This window comes from Vulpes vulpes, unplaced genomic scaffold (assembly GCF_048418805.1).
Source record: "Vulpes vulpes isolate BD-2025 unplaced genomic scaffold, VulVul3 u000000899, whole genome shotgun sequence".
Taxonomy (NCBI): Eukaryota; Metazoa; Chordata; class Mammalia; order Carnivora; family Canidae; genus Vulpes; species Vulpes vulpes.
Window position 1 is genome coordinate 1,791,061 of NW_027325780.1, and position 16,046 is coordinate 1,807,106.

A 16,046-nucleotide genomic window follows, 5' to 3' on the forward strand; every position below is an offset into this window, starting at 1 on the left:
TGAGGGTGATAATGATTAGTTATTAACAAGACTGCAAAAAGACTTGGTTTGCTACCTCTGATCTGTCATGCCAGGTTTACAAATTCCCTAATCTCAAAGAAAACTGAAGGTCTTTCCATCGAGAAAAGCAACTCCAATATTATACACACTAGTTAGAGGGGTCCCCTAAGGTAATAATCAAGTATTTTCCTCCCCAGAGCACTAAGGATATAAGATCCCCTTCTTCCTAATCTCTCATTCTCTTAGATACCAGTTGTCCCATTAAGCCTTGGTAACTATCAACCACTCAAGAGAAAGCCATAGCCAGTTGACCATTTCCAATAGTATTACTTTAAGATTAGGTATTCAGAGCACATACTTTAGGCCTGTTCAGTTTGCCCTCTCTGTCCCATAGTAGTGGCTTTCTTTAAAGATGACACGGGTCACTCAGGCTAGAACACTGTTGAGAATCACCTAGTAAGAAGAGCAAGCAGACCCGCAAAACAGATATGTGCTACTTGTGTAATCACTACAGAAATGAAACATGCTAGGAATCCAAAAATAAATCTGGTAGTATTTTTTTCATTCACCTAGATAATGCTCTACCTACATTATCATCAAATATTTCTATCTACTTCTTTTAGCTTCTGTAAAAAGACACAACTTGAAATTTGGGGCCAACCTACTCCTAAACATCAACCAAACAGTTGAATATGCCAAACAGAGTTGTTATCCAATTGTTTTATAATAACTATTTACAGGACTTCTGGCTGCTTTTCGATTCAAAACTTCAATCTCTCACATATGTACTGAATACCTATCATGAGCACAGCACTGCAAGAGATAAGAAATAAGATGAATACACTGCCAAATCTTTTTTTTTTTTTTTATAAATTTTAATTTATTTATGATAGTCACACAGAGAGAGAGAGAGAGGCAGAGACACAGGCAGAGGGAGAAGCAGGCTCCATGCACCGGGAGCGCGACGTGGGATTCGATCCCGGGTCTCCAGGATCGCGCCCTGGGCCAAAGGCAGGCGCCAAACCGCTGCGCCACCCAGGGATCCCTACACTGCCAAATCTTAAGGGGACTTTTAATCTTACAGTAGAGGAAACTTTTTACTACACATTTTCTTAGAATAAAACAAAGCTGTGTAAAATAAGTGCAATATAAGCAACAGTTGCTACACAGGATTAGAGGAAGGCATAATTACACTCATTTGGTTGCAGATAGGGTGTAATGAAAAAAAAAAGACTGCAAGAAAGTAACTATTTTAAAGGCTCACTGCAAGATACAATTAAACAGAGTGGGGAGGGAAGTGTATGCATTCTAGGCAATGTAACAACATAAGCTGAAAAACAGGAATGAAAAAGCAAGAGCAAAATGCAGAAAATGTCAAGTCCATGTGCAGTAATACACATCTAGGATCAGAGTGAGAGAGGGATTAAGCCCGGAGGGGAGTTGGAGTCACACTGCAGAGGACCTTGAATCCCAGAGTGATGAGTTTGCACTTCACTTAGGCAAACGATCAGAAGTCCATTTCAGGAAGAAAAACTGGGAAGAGTTGATTTGGTGAGTAAAGAGTCTCAAAGAGAAGAATAGCCTGCATAAGAATGTCATTCACTGAGACTTATTAAGGACCCAAACTAGAGCTGACAGCACTAGAAACAAAAAGGCACTGACTCTTCACACATTATCATGGATAAATTTTCTATCCACAAAATAACTTTCTATCCACAAACTGTCATAACCCTTCCTGATACATTCTTTCCAAATAAAAACTTGAAAAACATGAAAATTTCGTTATTTCCAGACACCCTCCAAAATATGAATCACTTGGAGAACACAAATCATTAAAATAACAAAAGAATCCACTACAGTTGGCATATCCTTTCAAACTAGACAGTACTCTGAAAAGCAACATGATTTGAGCACCCATCCCCTTATCTTAAGGGGTACTATATAAAGCAACTTCCTAGAGAAGACTTTTTCACAATGATTAAGAAATCATTTTATTTCTTAATTGTGGGATTAAAAAATAAATTGCTGGGACACCTGAGTGGCTCAGTGGTTGAGCATCTGCCTTCAGCTCAGGGTGTGATCCCAAGATCTGGGATCGAATCCCACACTGGGCTCCCTGCATGGAGCCTGCTTCTCCCTCTGCCTATGTCTCTGCCTCTCTTTGTGTGTCTCTCATGAATAAATAAATAAATCTTTAAAAATAAAATAAAAAAATAAGTTGCTAATCTATACTGAAGCTTGTCAAAGAACTCAAATGCACGGTTATCAAACACAATCTTTTCATTATGGTCTCAATCCTAAAACTGTTCATCTTTATTCCTTTCCCTTGCTCCTCTCATCAGAGTAGCAGTAAGAATCCATCTCATAGAATCAGAGAATGTCAAAATGGAAAAAGATGTTACAGATTCATCTTTATCAACTTCATTTTTTCTTGAGGAAACTGAAGTCAAAATGTCACAATGCAAGTTATTAGCATAACAGAGTATCAGCTGGCCCAACTCCAAATTTTGCCTTTTTTTTTTTTTTTTTTTAATAGTTGCCTCCAGGAACTATTAAAAATCCAGGAACTATTTCAAAGATCTAATGAAATGTTAAAATAGGCAAATTAGTAGCGATAAGTGTTTCATATTTTAAAATAATATTCACTGCAAAATGCCTCTCTAGAAGCCATACCCCAAACCATGCCCTTAAATTTTACTGGAATTCTACAAGACGAGGACAAACCAAAAAGTCCAAAAATAAAGTATCTCTGTGTCAAAGCCCGACAACCACTTTCCTGCAGAGACATGAAACAGCAGAAAAGTGCTGACTGATCTCATTTGTAAAGATGATATATGCAGACAAGAGAATCTCCAAATTAACTAAGTGCCCAACTATTTAAAACAGCTCAGTCATTAACCACTCAACTTCCCAACTCAGTTCCCTAAAAATAGTAGGCTTGTGGGTAGATGAATGGTTCACCAGATGGATGCAGGATAAAACCAAGGAATAAACAGTCTCAACTTCTTGTAATGAAACCATTCCATAGCTTTGAAATTACCACGCAGGACTCTTAATTTCAGAATTCTAAGTCAAGCCTTTAATCATTTTGATAGCTACCAAATAGGCTCTAGTAAATGTTTATGTTCTACGTCAAGTTTTGACCAAAAAAGGGGGGAAAGAGTGACAGAGAACCAATATAATGTGTAAATAAGATTAGTAAAGAACACTAAAGGTCCAGAATCAATGTAACTGACACACAACAATTCTACCTTCTACTACGTTCCATAATATAAACACACCATCAAGGACCTTTTCTATTTTTCCCTCCTGCAGACCTCATAATGGAAAGATGCTAACAAGTATTAATTTATATTATTTTCAAAATAATTCAAAGACAACCTTTGCAAACTACTCAGCATGAGAAAGTTACTATTAACCAAGCAAAGTTGACCATAGCTAAAAGCAAAGAAATTTGATGTTAGTGCAACTTAGCACCTTTTCTGGGGATAAATGCATAATTTCCACTATATTTTTTCAAAATATTGAAAATTTGGAATTGCTTTAGGGCCCTTGAATGAAACTGCCACCTCTAGAGAAAACATTAACAGCAATCAAAATTACAATCAAAGAACTATCCCCACAATGATAACACAACACAAAAGAGAAGCATGTGTTATTAAGAGTCTATGTAATGTTCTTTGCTATGAATTACTTTCATTTTCTTGTCAAAACATATGCTTTATCAAGGTAAAAATTCTACATATAGCTGATTGAAACTTAAAAATTATATATGGCTAAAATGCCATATAATTATCTAATTAAAATGATTCAATTTTTTACAAATATAAATGTGATACTTTATTCAGTATAAATGTAATACATATTCTACAAGCAAATTACTGCAATTCTATTTATTTATTTATGAGAGACAGAGAGAGAGAGACGCAGAGACACAGGCAGAGGGAGAAGCAGGCTCCATGCAGGGAGCCCAATGCGGGACTTAATCCCTGGTCTCCAGGACCACGCCCTCGAAGGGAGGCACCAAACCACTGAGCCACCCAGGGATAAATTACTTCAATTCCAGAAGCAGATTTCACTGAAAGCTTATCACCAAATCTGAACCTAAAATTGGCCCATATTTATTGAAAGATTTGGCAATGCACTGTTAGATATTATCATACATTATCTTCTTAATATCATACATTACCTGTTAATCTTTATAATAAATATTAACTCCATCTTATAAAAAAAGGAAACAATGTTTCCAGAGAATTCTATTCAATCACAACAACGAAAATTGCAGGACAGAAACTGAAGGCAGAGATAAGTAAGACCCTGCCCTCAAAAAGCTCACTGTCAAAATCAATTGTACAATGTAAAACACTTTCATAATTGCATATAACAATACTTTTTTTCTTTAAACTCAGCCACCTCTGTAAAATAAAGAAAAACATGTCAATAGAAAAAGATAACTATAAAGGGACATCCAGCTGATTCTTTTTTTTGCTGTTTCAAGGAGGCTAAATGAAATAACATTTTGCCTTAAACAAACTCTGTCTTCAAAAGTTTGTCTTCACCTATATGGAATTGTTGAATCACTATATTGTACACCTGAAATTAATATAACACTGTATGTTAACTATACTGGAATTAAAATAAAATAAATAAATCTCACATTGAAAAAAAAAGGGTACATCTTACACTACCATGATGCTGACTCCTCCTGCTTCTAGTTTTTGACTGATTAATAAAGGTGCTACGAATTTGTATGTGCAGGTTTAAAAAAATTTTTTTAGAGCCTATCTTCACAAAAGTAGAAAATTCAGGTTCCCCTAACCTAAGCAGAAGACCTCTGATGGGACAAGAACCACAGAGCCCTCCATCAGTGCTTTTCAATTTGCAAATTAGGTCTTAAATTCTATTGAAGAACTCCATCTGGATTTATTAAAAAAAAAAAAAAAAAAAAAGTAAAAAAACACCTCCTTTAAAAAGAATCTCAATGTCCATGATATGAAGGCAATTTGTAGGATTCAAAAAGCAATTAACAGAGAGTACTTCTAGCCTCAAGAATTTTACTATCTGCTAAGGGAAATGAGGCAGGAACAATAACCATCTTAGTGGTTTCCATGTGCTTACATAATTGTATCTCAAGACGAAAGATTAAATGTGATGGTTTACATCACCTATTTACAAATAAATAGGTACAAATGTCCACAGGAAGAAGGGAGTGATCATAACTAGCAGTTAGGATTACACAGGCAAAGGCAAAGGTAGTGATAGGTAAATACAACAGTCACAGAACAATGGCGAATGGGGTACACTATGGCTGGAGCAGAGTATTATCAGGATATACCAGAGCTAAGATTTAAAGGGTAGGTTAAGAACTTAAACATGGGATGGGACGTCTGGGTGGCTCAGCAGTTGAGCATCTGCCCTTGGCCCAGGGCGTTATCCTGGAGTTTCGGAATCAAGTCCCACATCAGGCTTTCTGCATGGGGCCTGCTTCTTCCTCTGCCTATGTCTCTGCCTCTCTCTCTGTCTCTCATGAATAAATTAAATAAATTAATTTAATTTAATTTAAAAATAAAATAAAATAAAATAAAAAATAAAATAAATAAAATAAAAAATAAAGAAAAATAAATTTAATTTAATTTAAAAAATAAAATAAAATAAAGTAAAATAAAATAAAATAAAGTAAAATAAAATAAAATAAAATAAAATAAAATAAAATAAAATAAAATAAAATAAAATAAAATAAAATAAAATAACTAAGCACGAAGAGTGCCTGGCCGGCTCAGTCCATGAACTATATATATAACTCTTGATCTCGGGGTTGTGAGTTTGAGCCCCACATTGAGTACGGAGATTGCTTAAAAATAAAACCTGAGAAAGAAAGAAAAAAAAAAAAAGAACTAAGCATAAATCTGAGTATATGACCAAAAAATGTGATCAAGATGACTTCTCAGCAACAATCCCTCCTCTTCAAAGCATCAGATTCTCCTGGTATTCTTCATAACTCTCTGGCAGCTCCTTTTTACTCTAAATCAGTGGTTCTCAAGGTATGGTTTCTGGACCAGCAGCATCAGTGAGCAAGTTGTTAGAAATGAAAATTATGAGCCTTACCCATACATATGAAACAAACTTTGGGGGTCAGGCTCAGCAGTATGTGCTTTACCGAGGCCTCCAAATGATTCTGATGAACACCAATGTCTGAGACCAATGTTCTACCAGGGTCCTTCAGTGAGTGCCTTCTCATTCTATACTCTCTCCCTATGCATTATCCTCTCCCAGGGCCTTCAGTAACAGCCAAATGCTCACTTTTCAAAAATACCTATCTCTAAGCCCAGAAACCTTTGCTGCGTACCAAACCCAAACCACATACTCAGCTTCCTACTTGACACTTATTTCCCCCCAGATATTTCAACTAAAACATGTCTGGAACTCCTGGATACCCTCCTTAACTCTCCCCCAGCTATCCACTCCCCTGCAAAAAAAAAAAAAAAAATCCTGTTCCTTCTTTTCTTCCCCATCTCAGCATATGATACCTCCAACCCAAGCATAAACAAGTCTTACTTCACAGTTCCTACAATACCCTCCCCGCCCCATCACCAGGTCTTCCCATTTAAGCATTATTACATTCATCTCCATTCCCACTGCCACTATCTTAACTAACCATCTAATTTGTACAGACTGTAACCAGTCTCTATATAGAAATCACAATGATCTTGTAAAAATACAAATCAGAGCATGTAACTGCCCTATTTTAAATCCTTCAGTAGCTTCCCATTGTATTATCACATAAAACCTAAAATCCTAAATTCTTGGATCCTGTACAAGTTACTGGATAGCCACAGATAATTTCTACAAATGAAATATCATGCTTAAGTCCATTATTTTCAGACTGATTTATATTGCAAAATCAAATGTATTTTACTACCTTCCTGTAAAATTAACAGTGAGAGCTGGTTAATACTTAGCCTAAATTAACTGACCCTAATCTAATCAGTTAACTCTGAGAGAGCTACTGAGCTCCTTGTACAGAAGTCTGCAGTATATTCCTGGCTTCCCAATAACCAGTACTGACAGTACCAACAACCCCCAAGCCATGACAGAAAGTCTTATCTTTACCCATGCAATCATATTCAAAATACCATTCCTATCCAGCCCCCAAAACCTCATAATTAGATTATCTCAACAAATTATGGATAGTGTCCCAGTCTCCAGGTTCCCCATTTATTTAAGCACTTTGTACCAACATACTTAGAACATTGAGAATCAAACATATTGAGAACCAACTTCTTCCTATTATCAATCAATATTAAATCCTCTAACTAGCACTGAAGGCCTATGGATGTATGTGATCAAAAAGCCAGTTCTATGTTTTAGTAAAAACTTTAAAGAGTATACTGAATTACATATGCTTGTCAATTTGACACTATTTCAAGCTAAAATTTACTTATGGCTCCATCTCATTTCTATGGGCCCAAATTGGATCTGGTTAGCATGCACTCCTGAAACTAAACTGTTTTTGGAAAAACAATGAAAATGCTCCACAATAATAATATTAGTCCTCTAAACTTTAAGCAGGAATTAAAAAGGCACAAGGTGTAATATGCATCTTCAAACATACACATACTTAACTAGAGACTGATACAAAGTGTATACTTCAGAGAAGAAACTACTCCAACAGTTTAAACATACAGCGTAAGTATAACTCTGAGATGCCGTTAATTTAAATACATAATATATAAAATGCATGTATATGTGTACATATATACACATACATACATAACTTGATTCTCATTATTTGGGGATCCATATTTATAAATTTATGTAGTTGCTAAAATTTATCTGTATTCCCAAAATCAATACAATGGCATTTTCATGATTTGTAGATATGAGTATAGTGCTGAAAATTTTGAGAAGGCCAGCTGGAGTCAACAAGATAGTGTCCTGCCTTGTTTATAAACAAGGGCTCTTTTTGAAGTGTGTTTACTGTCATGTTTTTCTCATATTTGTCCTTTTTATTGGTGATTTCATTGTTTAAAATGGCCCCAAGCATAGTGCCCAAGTGTCATCTAGTATTCCTAAGCTCAAGAAGGCTGTGATGTCCCTTACAGAGAAAATATGTTTTAGCTAAGTTTCATTTAGACATGAGTTACAGCGCTGTTAGCTGTAAGTTCACTTTTAATGAGTAAACAACATACATTAAATAAGATCTTTAAATAGAAATACACATAAAGCAAAGTTATATATTGACTGGTTGACAAAAATGTGAACAGAGTCTTGCAGTACCTCTGTGTGTACTGGGCACACACAGAGGGCAATGGTTCAGTACTTACTAACTCACTCTTCAGTGACTTTACAAAACATAACTACTCTCAATAATAAGAATCAAATATGTAAATATGTACTTAGAGAAAGAGAAGGAGAATTTGAGGCAGAACATGAGACAATGATGCAATTTTCATTGCATCCTAGCAGACTTATTGATGACTCAAAGACACTACAGAGGCCACTCTAAACAAGATGCATATGTTTGCAGTAGCATGGCAAAAACACCTCAGGGCACAGCACCTACAGTCTTGGCCCTGTTTAAACAACATGAACCCAAAGCAAAAAAAAAAAAAAAAGTAAAACCTACCAAATTTGTTTTTTTGGTCTTTGTTTTCACCCCTTGTCCCACTTAATGGTATACCTCTCCCCAATTCAGGTACTCTAAAATCTAATGCTTTTCCACACCACTTGCCCTAATCTTATAATCCAGCAAATGTATCTGCCAATTACTGAATGATCATTCTTGAATGTGAACCAGACTTTGTGCTTAAGCATCTTGTTCAAATCGTCTAAATTATTTGGAAAGGAGAGAGGATAGTAAGCATCTGAAATAAGAAAAAACTGTCAGGACCAAAAAGTAAACTGAATATAGGCAATTTCAGATGTGTGTGTGAGAGAAAAACACAAAAGGGAAGAAAGTCTCCCCTCCCCTCCAGAAAAGATGAAATAAAAATCTAGTCCAAGAGGTGGAGTTGGGTGGTGGGGAAGTTCCACCTTCCCAAAATGGTTTTCTTCAGCTCCTGCTTCATCCTAGCACTCGATTATGGATTTTCCCAAGAAAAACGAAAAATTTATAGCAAAACTAGTGGAACACTCCAACAGTGAGTGACATTGTCCTTGAATTTTTTTTTTAATTATTGTTTGCGGTTGAATGAGCACTCTTCCTTTGAAATTCTTCATTTTTATTTTTATTTTCCAAAATTACTTAATTTTTGTTGAAAATGACTTGCTTAGGGTAATGGTAGGGTATGCTTAGAGCAGTAATAAAAGCCACAAATCCAAAGTCTAGTTTGATGAAACGTTAATGTCTTCTTTCTACTAAATAAAAAACTCATCTGGGATTTTGTGAAATGAAGTGAGTGTAATACCTCTCAAGCCACACTTCAATTAGTTACTGCAATTCAAAGAAATAAGTACAGCATGTGAGTTAAAAGCCGTATCTTCTTAAAACCCACAACTCAATCTAAACCAACATTTGAAATCCGTGTATAATAAAGAACCAGGAAATTTTACAGCACAGTAAATCTGTGTATCAAAACCAATCACCATATATTCATTGTTTTGAAAAGCTAAGGATCCTTCTCCCACCTCTGCAAGGTTTGACTAGGCTCATTACTAGGTGCAATGGCTTGCAAAACGATAACACCCATTCCTGAATAATTCAAGATTTCTTTCTCTTTACATATTTTATAAACAAAAACCTTCATATTCTTCTTTCACACTAATGTGCTATTCTTTGCGGCATTTCAAAAGACGTAAGTGGAATCTCAGTCTACTGTGCCCAAACCCGCATCAATGTCTGACTTTCAGAGAACTAAAACTACTCTCCTCAATTTCTTTTCTCTTAACCTTGGAAGTTAAAGGGCCAATTATCAACAAACTATTCATGAAATTTTAAAGGTATTTATTTTGTAACATTCCGCAATTAAAAACTCAAAGACCAAATGAAGCGTTCGGTAGATAAGAGAAACTATTTTCTACAAGCCAGCTACACAGGAAACACAAAACTAAAGTGCAGGATCTTGCTTTTTTTAATGGTGTGAAGCTTTCTCGTAAGCGGACTTGCACCCGCTGACATAAACTGGTAACGGTAAAGGAGGACCGAATGCAAAACTTCACAAGTGAAAGTTAACCTGCTTTCTTAGCCCCTTTTAAAGTACCAGAGAGACGTACTGAAAGGCTATGAATGAACGGAACCTTGTCTGATGAAGGTTCTAAAAAATAAAAATAAAAAAAAAAAAAAAAAAGATAAATGGCCTTCAAGTTCGCCTGATCCTCCGAATCAACCCACTAACACCGGGGCAAAGCATCACCTCCGACGCACGCACAAGCGCACGCGCCGGGACAAGCTGCTCTTCCCCTGCGCACCGAGTGAAAGCACACCCGGCTCGGCCTGGGGCTGCGGAGTCCTGCACCCTGGGGCGCCGCGCAGGCTCGGGCGCAGAGGCCAAGGCACGACGGCCGCCTGGTCCCGCCCGCTCGGACCCTCCGACGAGTCACTGGTCCAGTCCACACCACCTCAGTCGCGGGGACGTTTTCTAGTACTTCCTCGCGTCGAGGAGGGCTGAGAAGGGCTTAAACTCAGTACAGGGAGAGCCGTGCACGGCCAGAGCTGCCAGCGGCGAGAAGAGCCCGAGACGCTCTTAAGACACCGCCGCGGGCACGGCCGGGAGGTGGAGGCGGGAAGAGCGCGGAGAGCGCGACGGAAGCGGGGGGGACGGGCCCTCCCTCACCTGCAGCCCGGCCGCCCCGGGCGCCCGTACCTTCGGCCAGCGACTCCTCCAGGGTGACCTGGTAGCGGCCGACCGCGAACACGCGGACCCCCAGCGACGAGCTGCCGGAGCTGGAGCCGGCCCCGGCCCCGCCGGCCGCGCCACCCGCCGCGCCGCCGCAGCCGCCCTCCGACTTGGGCATTCGAGAGAACTTCTTCATCCCGCCGGCGCGCGGGAGGGCGCGGGGCGCGCGCGAGGCGACGGGAGGGCGAGTCCTGGCCCCGCGCGCGGCCGACGTCCGCGAGGGGTCGCCGCCCCGCGCCGTGCGAGCGTCCGTGCGCGCCGCGGCCCTGCGAGCCTCACATCCCGGGCAGCCCGAGCGCACTCCCGGCCCCGCCGCCCGCTCCGCGGCTCCGCTGCAGCTGCCCGGCTCCCGCAGAGGGCGGCGGGGAGGGCGGGGCCGGGGCGGGGCGGGGCGCGCGGGGGCGGGGCCGGGCGCGGGGGCGACGCCACCACCTCCGCGAGCGCCCTGGCGCCTGAGCCGCCTCGCGGGGCGTCGGGAGCGCGAGCCGCGGGGGGGGAGGGGGCACCTGGCGGGGGGGCCGGGGGGGCGGGGCGGCCGGCGCCCCCGGGGACTGCGCTGCACCTCCCCCGCCGCACACCCCTCAGACGCGGCCCGCGCCGCCGCCGCAGCCGCCGCCGCCTCCGGAGTCGGACCTACGCCGCTCGCCCCCCGCGGCCGTCGGCGGTGCGGGCCGCTGCCAACCGCTCTCGGAGCCGCGGCGCCCCGCGCAGGCGCGCTCCCCGCGCCGCCGGAAGTGACGGTTCCGGCCCTTGTCACGTGGGGAGGGAAGGGGCGGGGAGGCGGCGGTGGGGGTTGGGTCCCGGCCGGGAGCGCTCGAGGCCGGCCTCGGGGGCCCCGGCTTCGAGGTGGGAGGCGGCCGGGGGACCGGTTCCTGCGCTGGCCGTGCAGCGGGGTCTGTTAGCTCGGCCAGCAGCGGGCGTGCCCCTCGGGATGCTCAAAAATGCCGCCGTAGCTTCGCCCCGCTAAGGAACTCCTCGCCGCACTTGCCCGCCGCCCTCCAGGCCTCCCCGGGGAGCCTTCCGCTCGCGCCCCCGGAACGTGGGAGGCGGGAGCGGCGCGGAACCAGAGCGAGTCCCCGTAAGCCGATTCGGAAGCCGCCGCGCCGCGCTCTGCGACGGGCGCTGGTGCTGGGAAGCGCCCCCGCGGCTCTCGGGCTGCTCGGGGCTACGCTGCAACCCCGGGCGCTGCGCTGGGCCGCGAGAGGCGCTCGGGACGGGCTTCAATGCGCGTGCGGACCGCTTAGCACCTTCGGCGGAGAGGACTTGGTGGGCCCGCCCAAGGTCACGCAGCTGGCCAGGGGCCCGGCTGGGGCTGAAAGGTCCATCTTTTGGTACTTAGTTTCGCACTTTGGGCCATTCTGAAAAAGTAGGTTGAAAAACAGCAGATTTAGAAGCGTTTGGAAGGAAAACCAGCCGCTGAGTTCTCCCCATGGCTCCTTTAACATAGAGAATGGCCTACCATGAAGGAATGAATGAATGAACGAATGAGTGAATGCCCGTTGCATCCATTTCATAAGCTGCAGGAATCTCCATGCCTGCCAGGATGAGGCAGGCAAGATGAACAGGAGTGTTAAGACGCCGGGGAGTTTCCACCACCACAGTCCTGGCCTTACGAACACAGGCCCACTGTGGGCAGGGATTCCAATCTCTTAGGAGAAACCAGATATGTGGATTTTTTTTTCTGATATATTTCCTAAATTGTTTCAACGTAGACCAAATAAGTTGTGCCTGCAGGACTCCAGTTTGCAACCTCTGTGAAAGGAGATGGACGTGATTCTATCCCTATGCCTGTTTAATTTCCCAATTTGTTCATGGAATACAGGGAGCTGTGCATAGGCAGACTTTGAGCTTAATAATATTCGATTTTTCCTCCCCTCTGCTATTTGAAGACAAGCTATTTCTACCAATGCTGAAACAGTGCTCTGGATTTAGGCATTTTTTGCTGCATAACCTACTAAGCTAAAATTCTTCATCCAGAGACCTGACCTTTAAAGTACATTCCAGTTCAATGGAAGTCAGATTATATGTCAGATGACTGATGTGGTGTGACAATTGGGGATTTCCATTTAGAAATAAGCTGACATTTTTCCTTACTGGGGAGATTCACTGTGGAGTCTCATTCCTAGAACATCTTAATTATGTTTTTCAAGCCGACTAATGGAGAAATTTAGTCATTTCATTCAATTCAAAACTGGTATCAGCCAAACATACAGTTTGGGCCTAAGGCAACTACACCTAATCACAACACAAGAATAAAATCTCCTATGATCAGTTTGGGAGCAAATTTACCACAACTGCTGTGGCAAAGAAACTCGTATAACCCGACTTCTAACGTGAAAGTCGGTAATTAGTTTAAGGTATAAGCCCCTTGTAACACCAAGCAATGTATCCTTTAATTTTTCACCAAAAATATAATAAAATTTAAACTTTCTCTCATCCTGACAGAATGTTAACTCCACAATATTCCAGAACAGCTACTAACATATTACTTAATAAGAATGCAAAAACATTGTTACTAATAAGAATGCCAGACATTTACAAACACTCCTACTACCAAAAGATGCTGAAATTAACTGTCACATTGTATCTTCCTACAGCTTTGTTGAGAATAAGTATCCTTAAACCAATTTGTAGCCAGAAATTGAGATGCTAATATATTTAAAAAAAAACTCTGCTGAGAATGCTAGTGTCTTCCTTTGGTACTCACTCATTCTTAAACAGATGAACTTCAAATTTGGCTTGCTGTTGGAAAATAAAATCTCTAGAAAAAAATGTATGAATAATGAAGATTCTGACCTGTCATTAAGGTGACTTACAGTAAGTACACAGAGAATAGCTTAATAAAGGTAAAAGATTAAAATTATATTTCAGCTTTTTATGCATATCTCAGTATTTCAAATGTTTATAGCGGTACTGCTATAAAAATAGTGGGAAACTAGCCACATAATGAAGGCTTTTTTATTTTTTCATTTAATTTCAATTACTTAACATAGAGTGTACTATTGGTTTCAGAGGTAGAGGTCAGTGATTCATCTGTTTTACATGACACCCAGTGCTCATTACATCACATGCTCTCCTTATTGTTCTTCACCCAGTTACCCCAAACCCCGGCCTTCTCCCCTCCAGCAACCCTGTTTGTTTCCTATGATTAAGAGTCTCCTATGGGTTGTCTCCCTCTGAAGACTTTTTTTTTAATAGATTGCTTCGGTTAGCATGGTGTCATGTTACAATATTATGATGAAGTCAAAAGATCATTGTAGCCAATTAAAAGATTCTGAGATCCTTAAACAGGAAGGACTTTGACAATGGTGGAGGAGGAGGGATTGCTATTGTATTTTTGTGTTCCAGTGGAAAACTATAACCCATTTTGTTACTTTGACCCTCATCTACTTTACTCTAAGGTAGCTCTCAAAGATGTGTGGAGTGAGAAAAACTGGCGCGGATCAAACAAAATATGCTTATCCCAAGAGGCTTATTCCAATGCCATTATTAGCTTTTTAAGTCATCTATCTCTTCCAGTGCCTGACTAATTATTTTTTTCTCACAAGTCAATGTTTTGCTTTGACGATATACCTTCTATCATTACTAGCCTCATTATGCTTTGCTGTTAGAAATAAGTATTCTTCCTCCCTAACAGTATATCTTTCTACCTGACTAAATGACCGTATCTTTGCTTTCCAAAAAAGTAAAAGTCCTGAAGTCCATTAGAAGAATGTATACATGTCTCCATTATCTTAAAAAGTGTTTTTTTCATGTCACCAATATTTTATTTTCTGAGGAAACTACTCAACATCATCACTATATTTTGTCAAAATTTATATACACCTAAGAAAAATCAATGACAGTGTAATTTAAGATACCAAACAGTTCACAAATATTCTTAATAGGAAAAATGATTTGACATTAAATTCATTTATGATAGAATTTTGCCTAAAACTTGACCATGCTTTTTTTTTAAGTTTTATTTTCTTTTTTTAAAGATTTTATTTATGATAGACACAGAGAGAGACAGAGACATGAGCAGAAGGAGAAGCAGGCTCCCTGCAGGGAGCCTAATGTGGGACTTGGATCATGCCCTGAGCCAAAGCTCAACTGCTGAGCCACCCAGGGGTCCCTTAACTGTGCTTTTTAAAAAAGACTACAAGGGGCACCTGGTGGCTCAGTGGTTGAGCATCTGCCTTTGGCTCAGGTCATGATCCTGGGATCCAGTCCCACATCAGGCTCCGCACAGGAAGCTTGCTTCTCCCTCTGCCTATGTCTCTGACTCTCTCTCTCTCCTGTCTCTCATGAATAAATAAATATCTTTAAAAAAAAAAAAAGCCAGACTACAAGAGGTAGGCAACTTCACCATTAGAAGAGGCACTTTGGGGATGCCTGGGTGGCTCAGCCGTTTAGCACCTGCCTTTGACCCAGGGCATGATCCTGAAGTCATAGGATCAAGTCCCATATCAGGATCCCTGCATGGAGCCTGCTTCTATCTTTGCCTGTGTCTCTGCCCCTCTCTCTCTCTGCGTCTCTCATGAATAAATGAATAAAATCTTTAAAGAAAAAAAAAAAGGCACTTTGATGGCCATCCCACCTGAACTGGTAAATGGTGGGGAGGAATAGGGCTAAGTTCCACTGGATATACAGCACCTCAGGTCACATGTCATAGCAAGGATATCTTCCTGCCTAAAGTATTTGTCCCAGTAGATTGTGCCACACTCTTGGATATGTTCCTGCCCTCCCTCTTGATAGCTTTGGTATTTCCCTCCCATAGCCAAGCTCTACTGCACTGCTCTTACTCTGCTCCTGGTACGTTTATATAGAACTTTAGCAGAATGCAAAATAAGAACTAGTACATATTGGTTACTTGTGATGTACCAGTGCTATTTTGATGTATTACCTGTATTAACTCAGTACAGAAAATGATGAGTCTAAGATTGTGCTTGTATGGTATGTTGCCTTCAAATCTCCACCCAGTAGTATGGCTGATATTATGATCTAGTAACTTGTGGGGACGGAAAACCAGTTTTCCTGGTTTTGTGAGCAGGTGAGCAGTTCCCCTGGTAAAATATTGAATTATGTCCCAGTATGCTGAACTGATGCTGAATCTCTGCATTTCCACAGCATTCACATATACACAAGGAAAATTGTATTCACGTTACTATAGAGGGACAGAGAAAGAAAGGATTGAAGCTAAATTCAGCTTTTGTTTTAATACTTTATCAA

The 16,046-nt window shown here is 41.2% G+C and overlaps 1 protein-coding gene across 4 annotated transcripts in view; it reads right to left on the reverse strand.

The window, feature by feature from the left end:
* The window catches only part of BMP2K (BMP2 inducible kinase), a 115,724-nt gene extending 104,227 nt beyond the window's left edge, over window positions 1–11,497 (reverse strand). The window contains exon 1 of one of the 4 annotated variants that reach the window (XM_072745518.1): window positions 10,773–11,497. In XM_072745518.1, the coding sequence (XP_072601619.1) occupies window positions 10,773–10,971 (199 nt within the window). In that variant the 5' untranslated portion in view covers window positions 10,972–11,497. The remainder of the gene's footprint in view (window positions 1–10,772) is intronic. The other 3 variants (XM_072745519.1, XM_072745516.1, XM_072745517.1) reach the window with 3 other exon arrangements.
* Window positions 11,498–16,046: the final 4,549 nt, after the last annotated feature.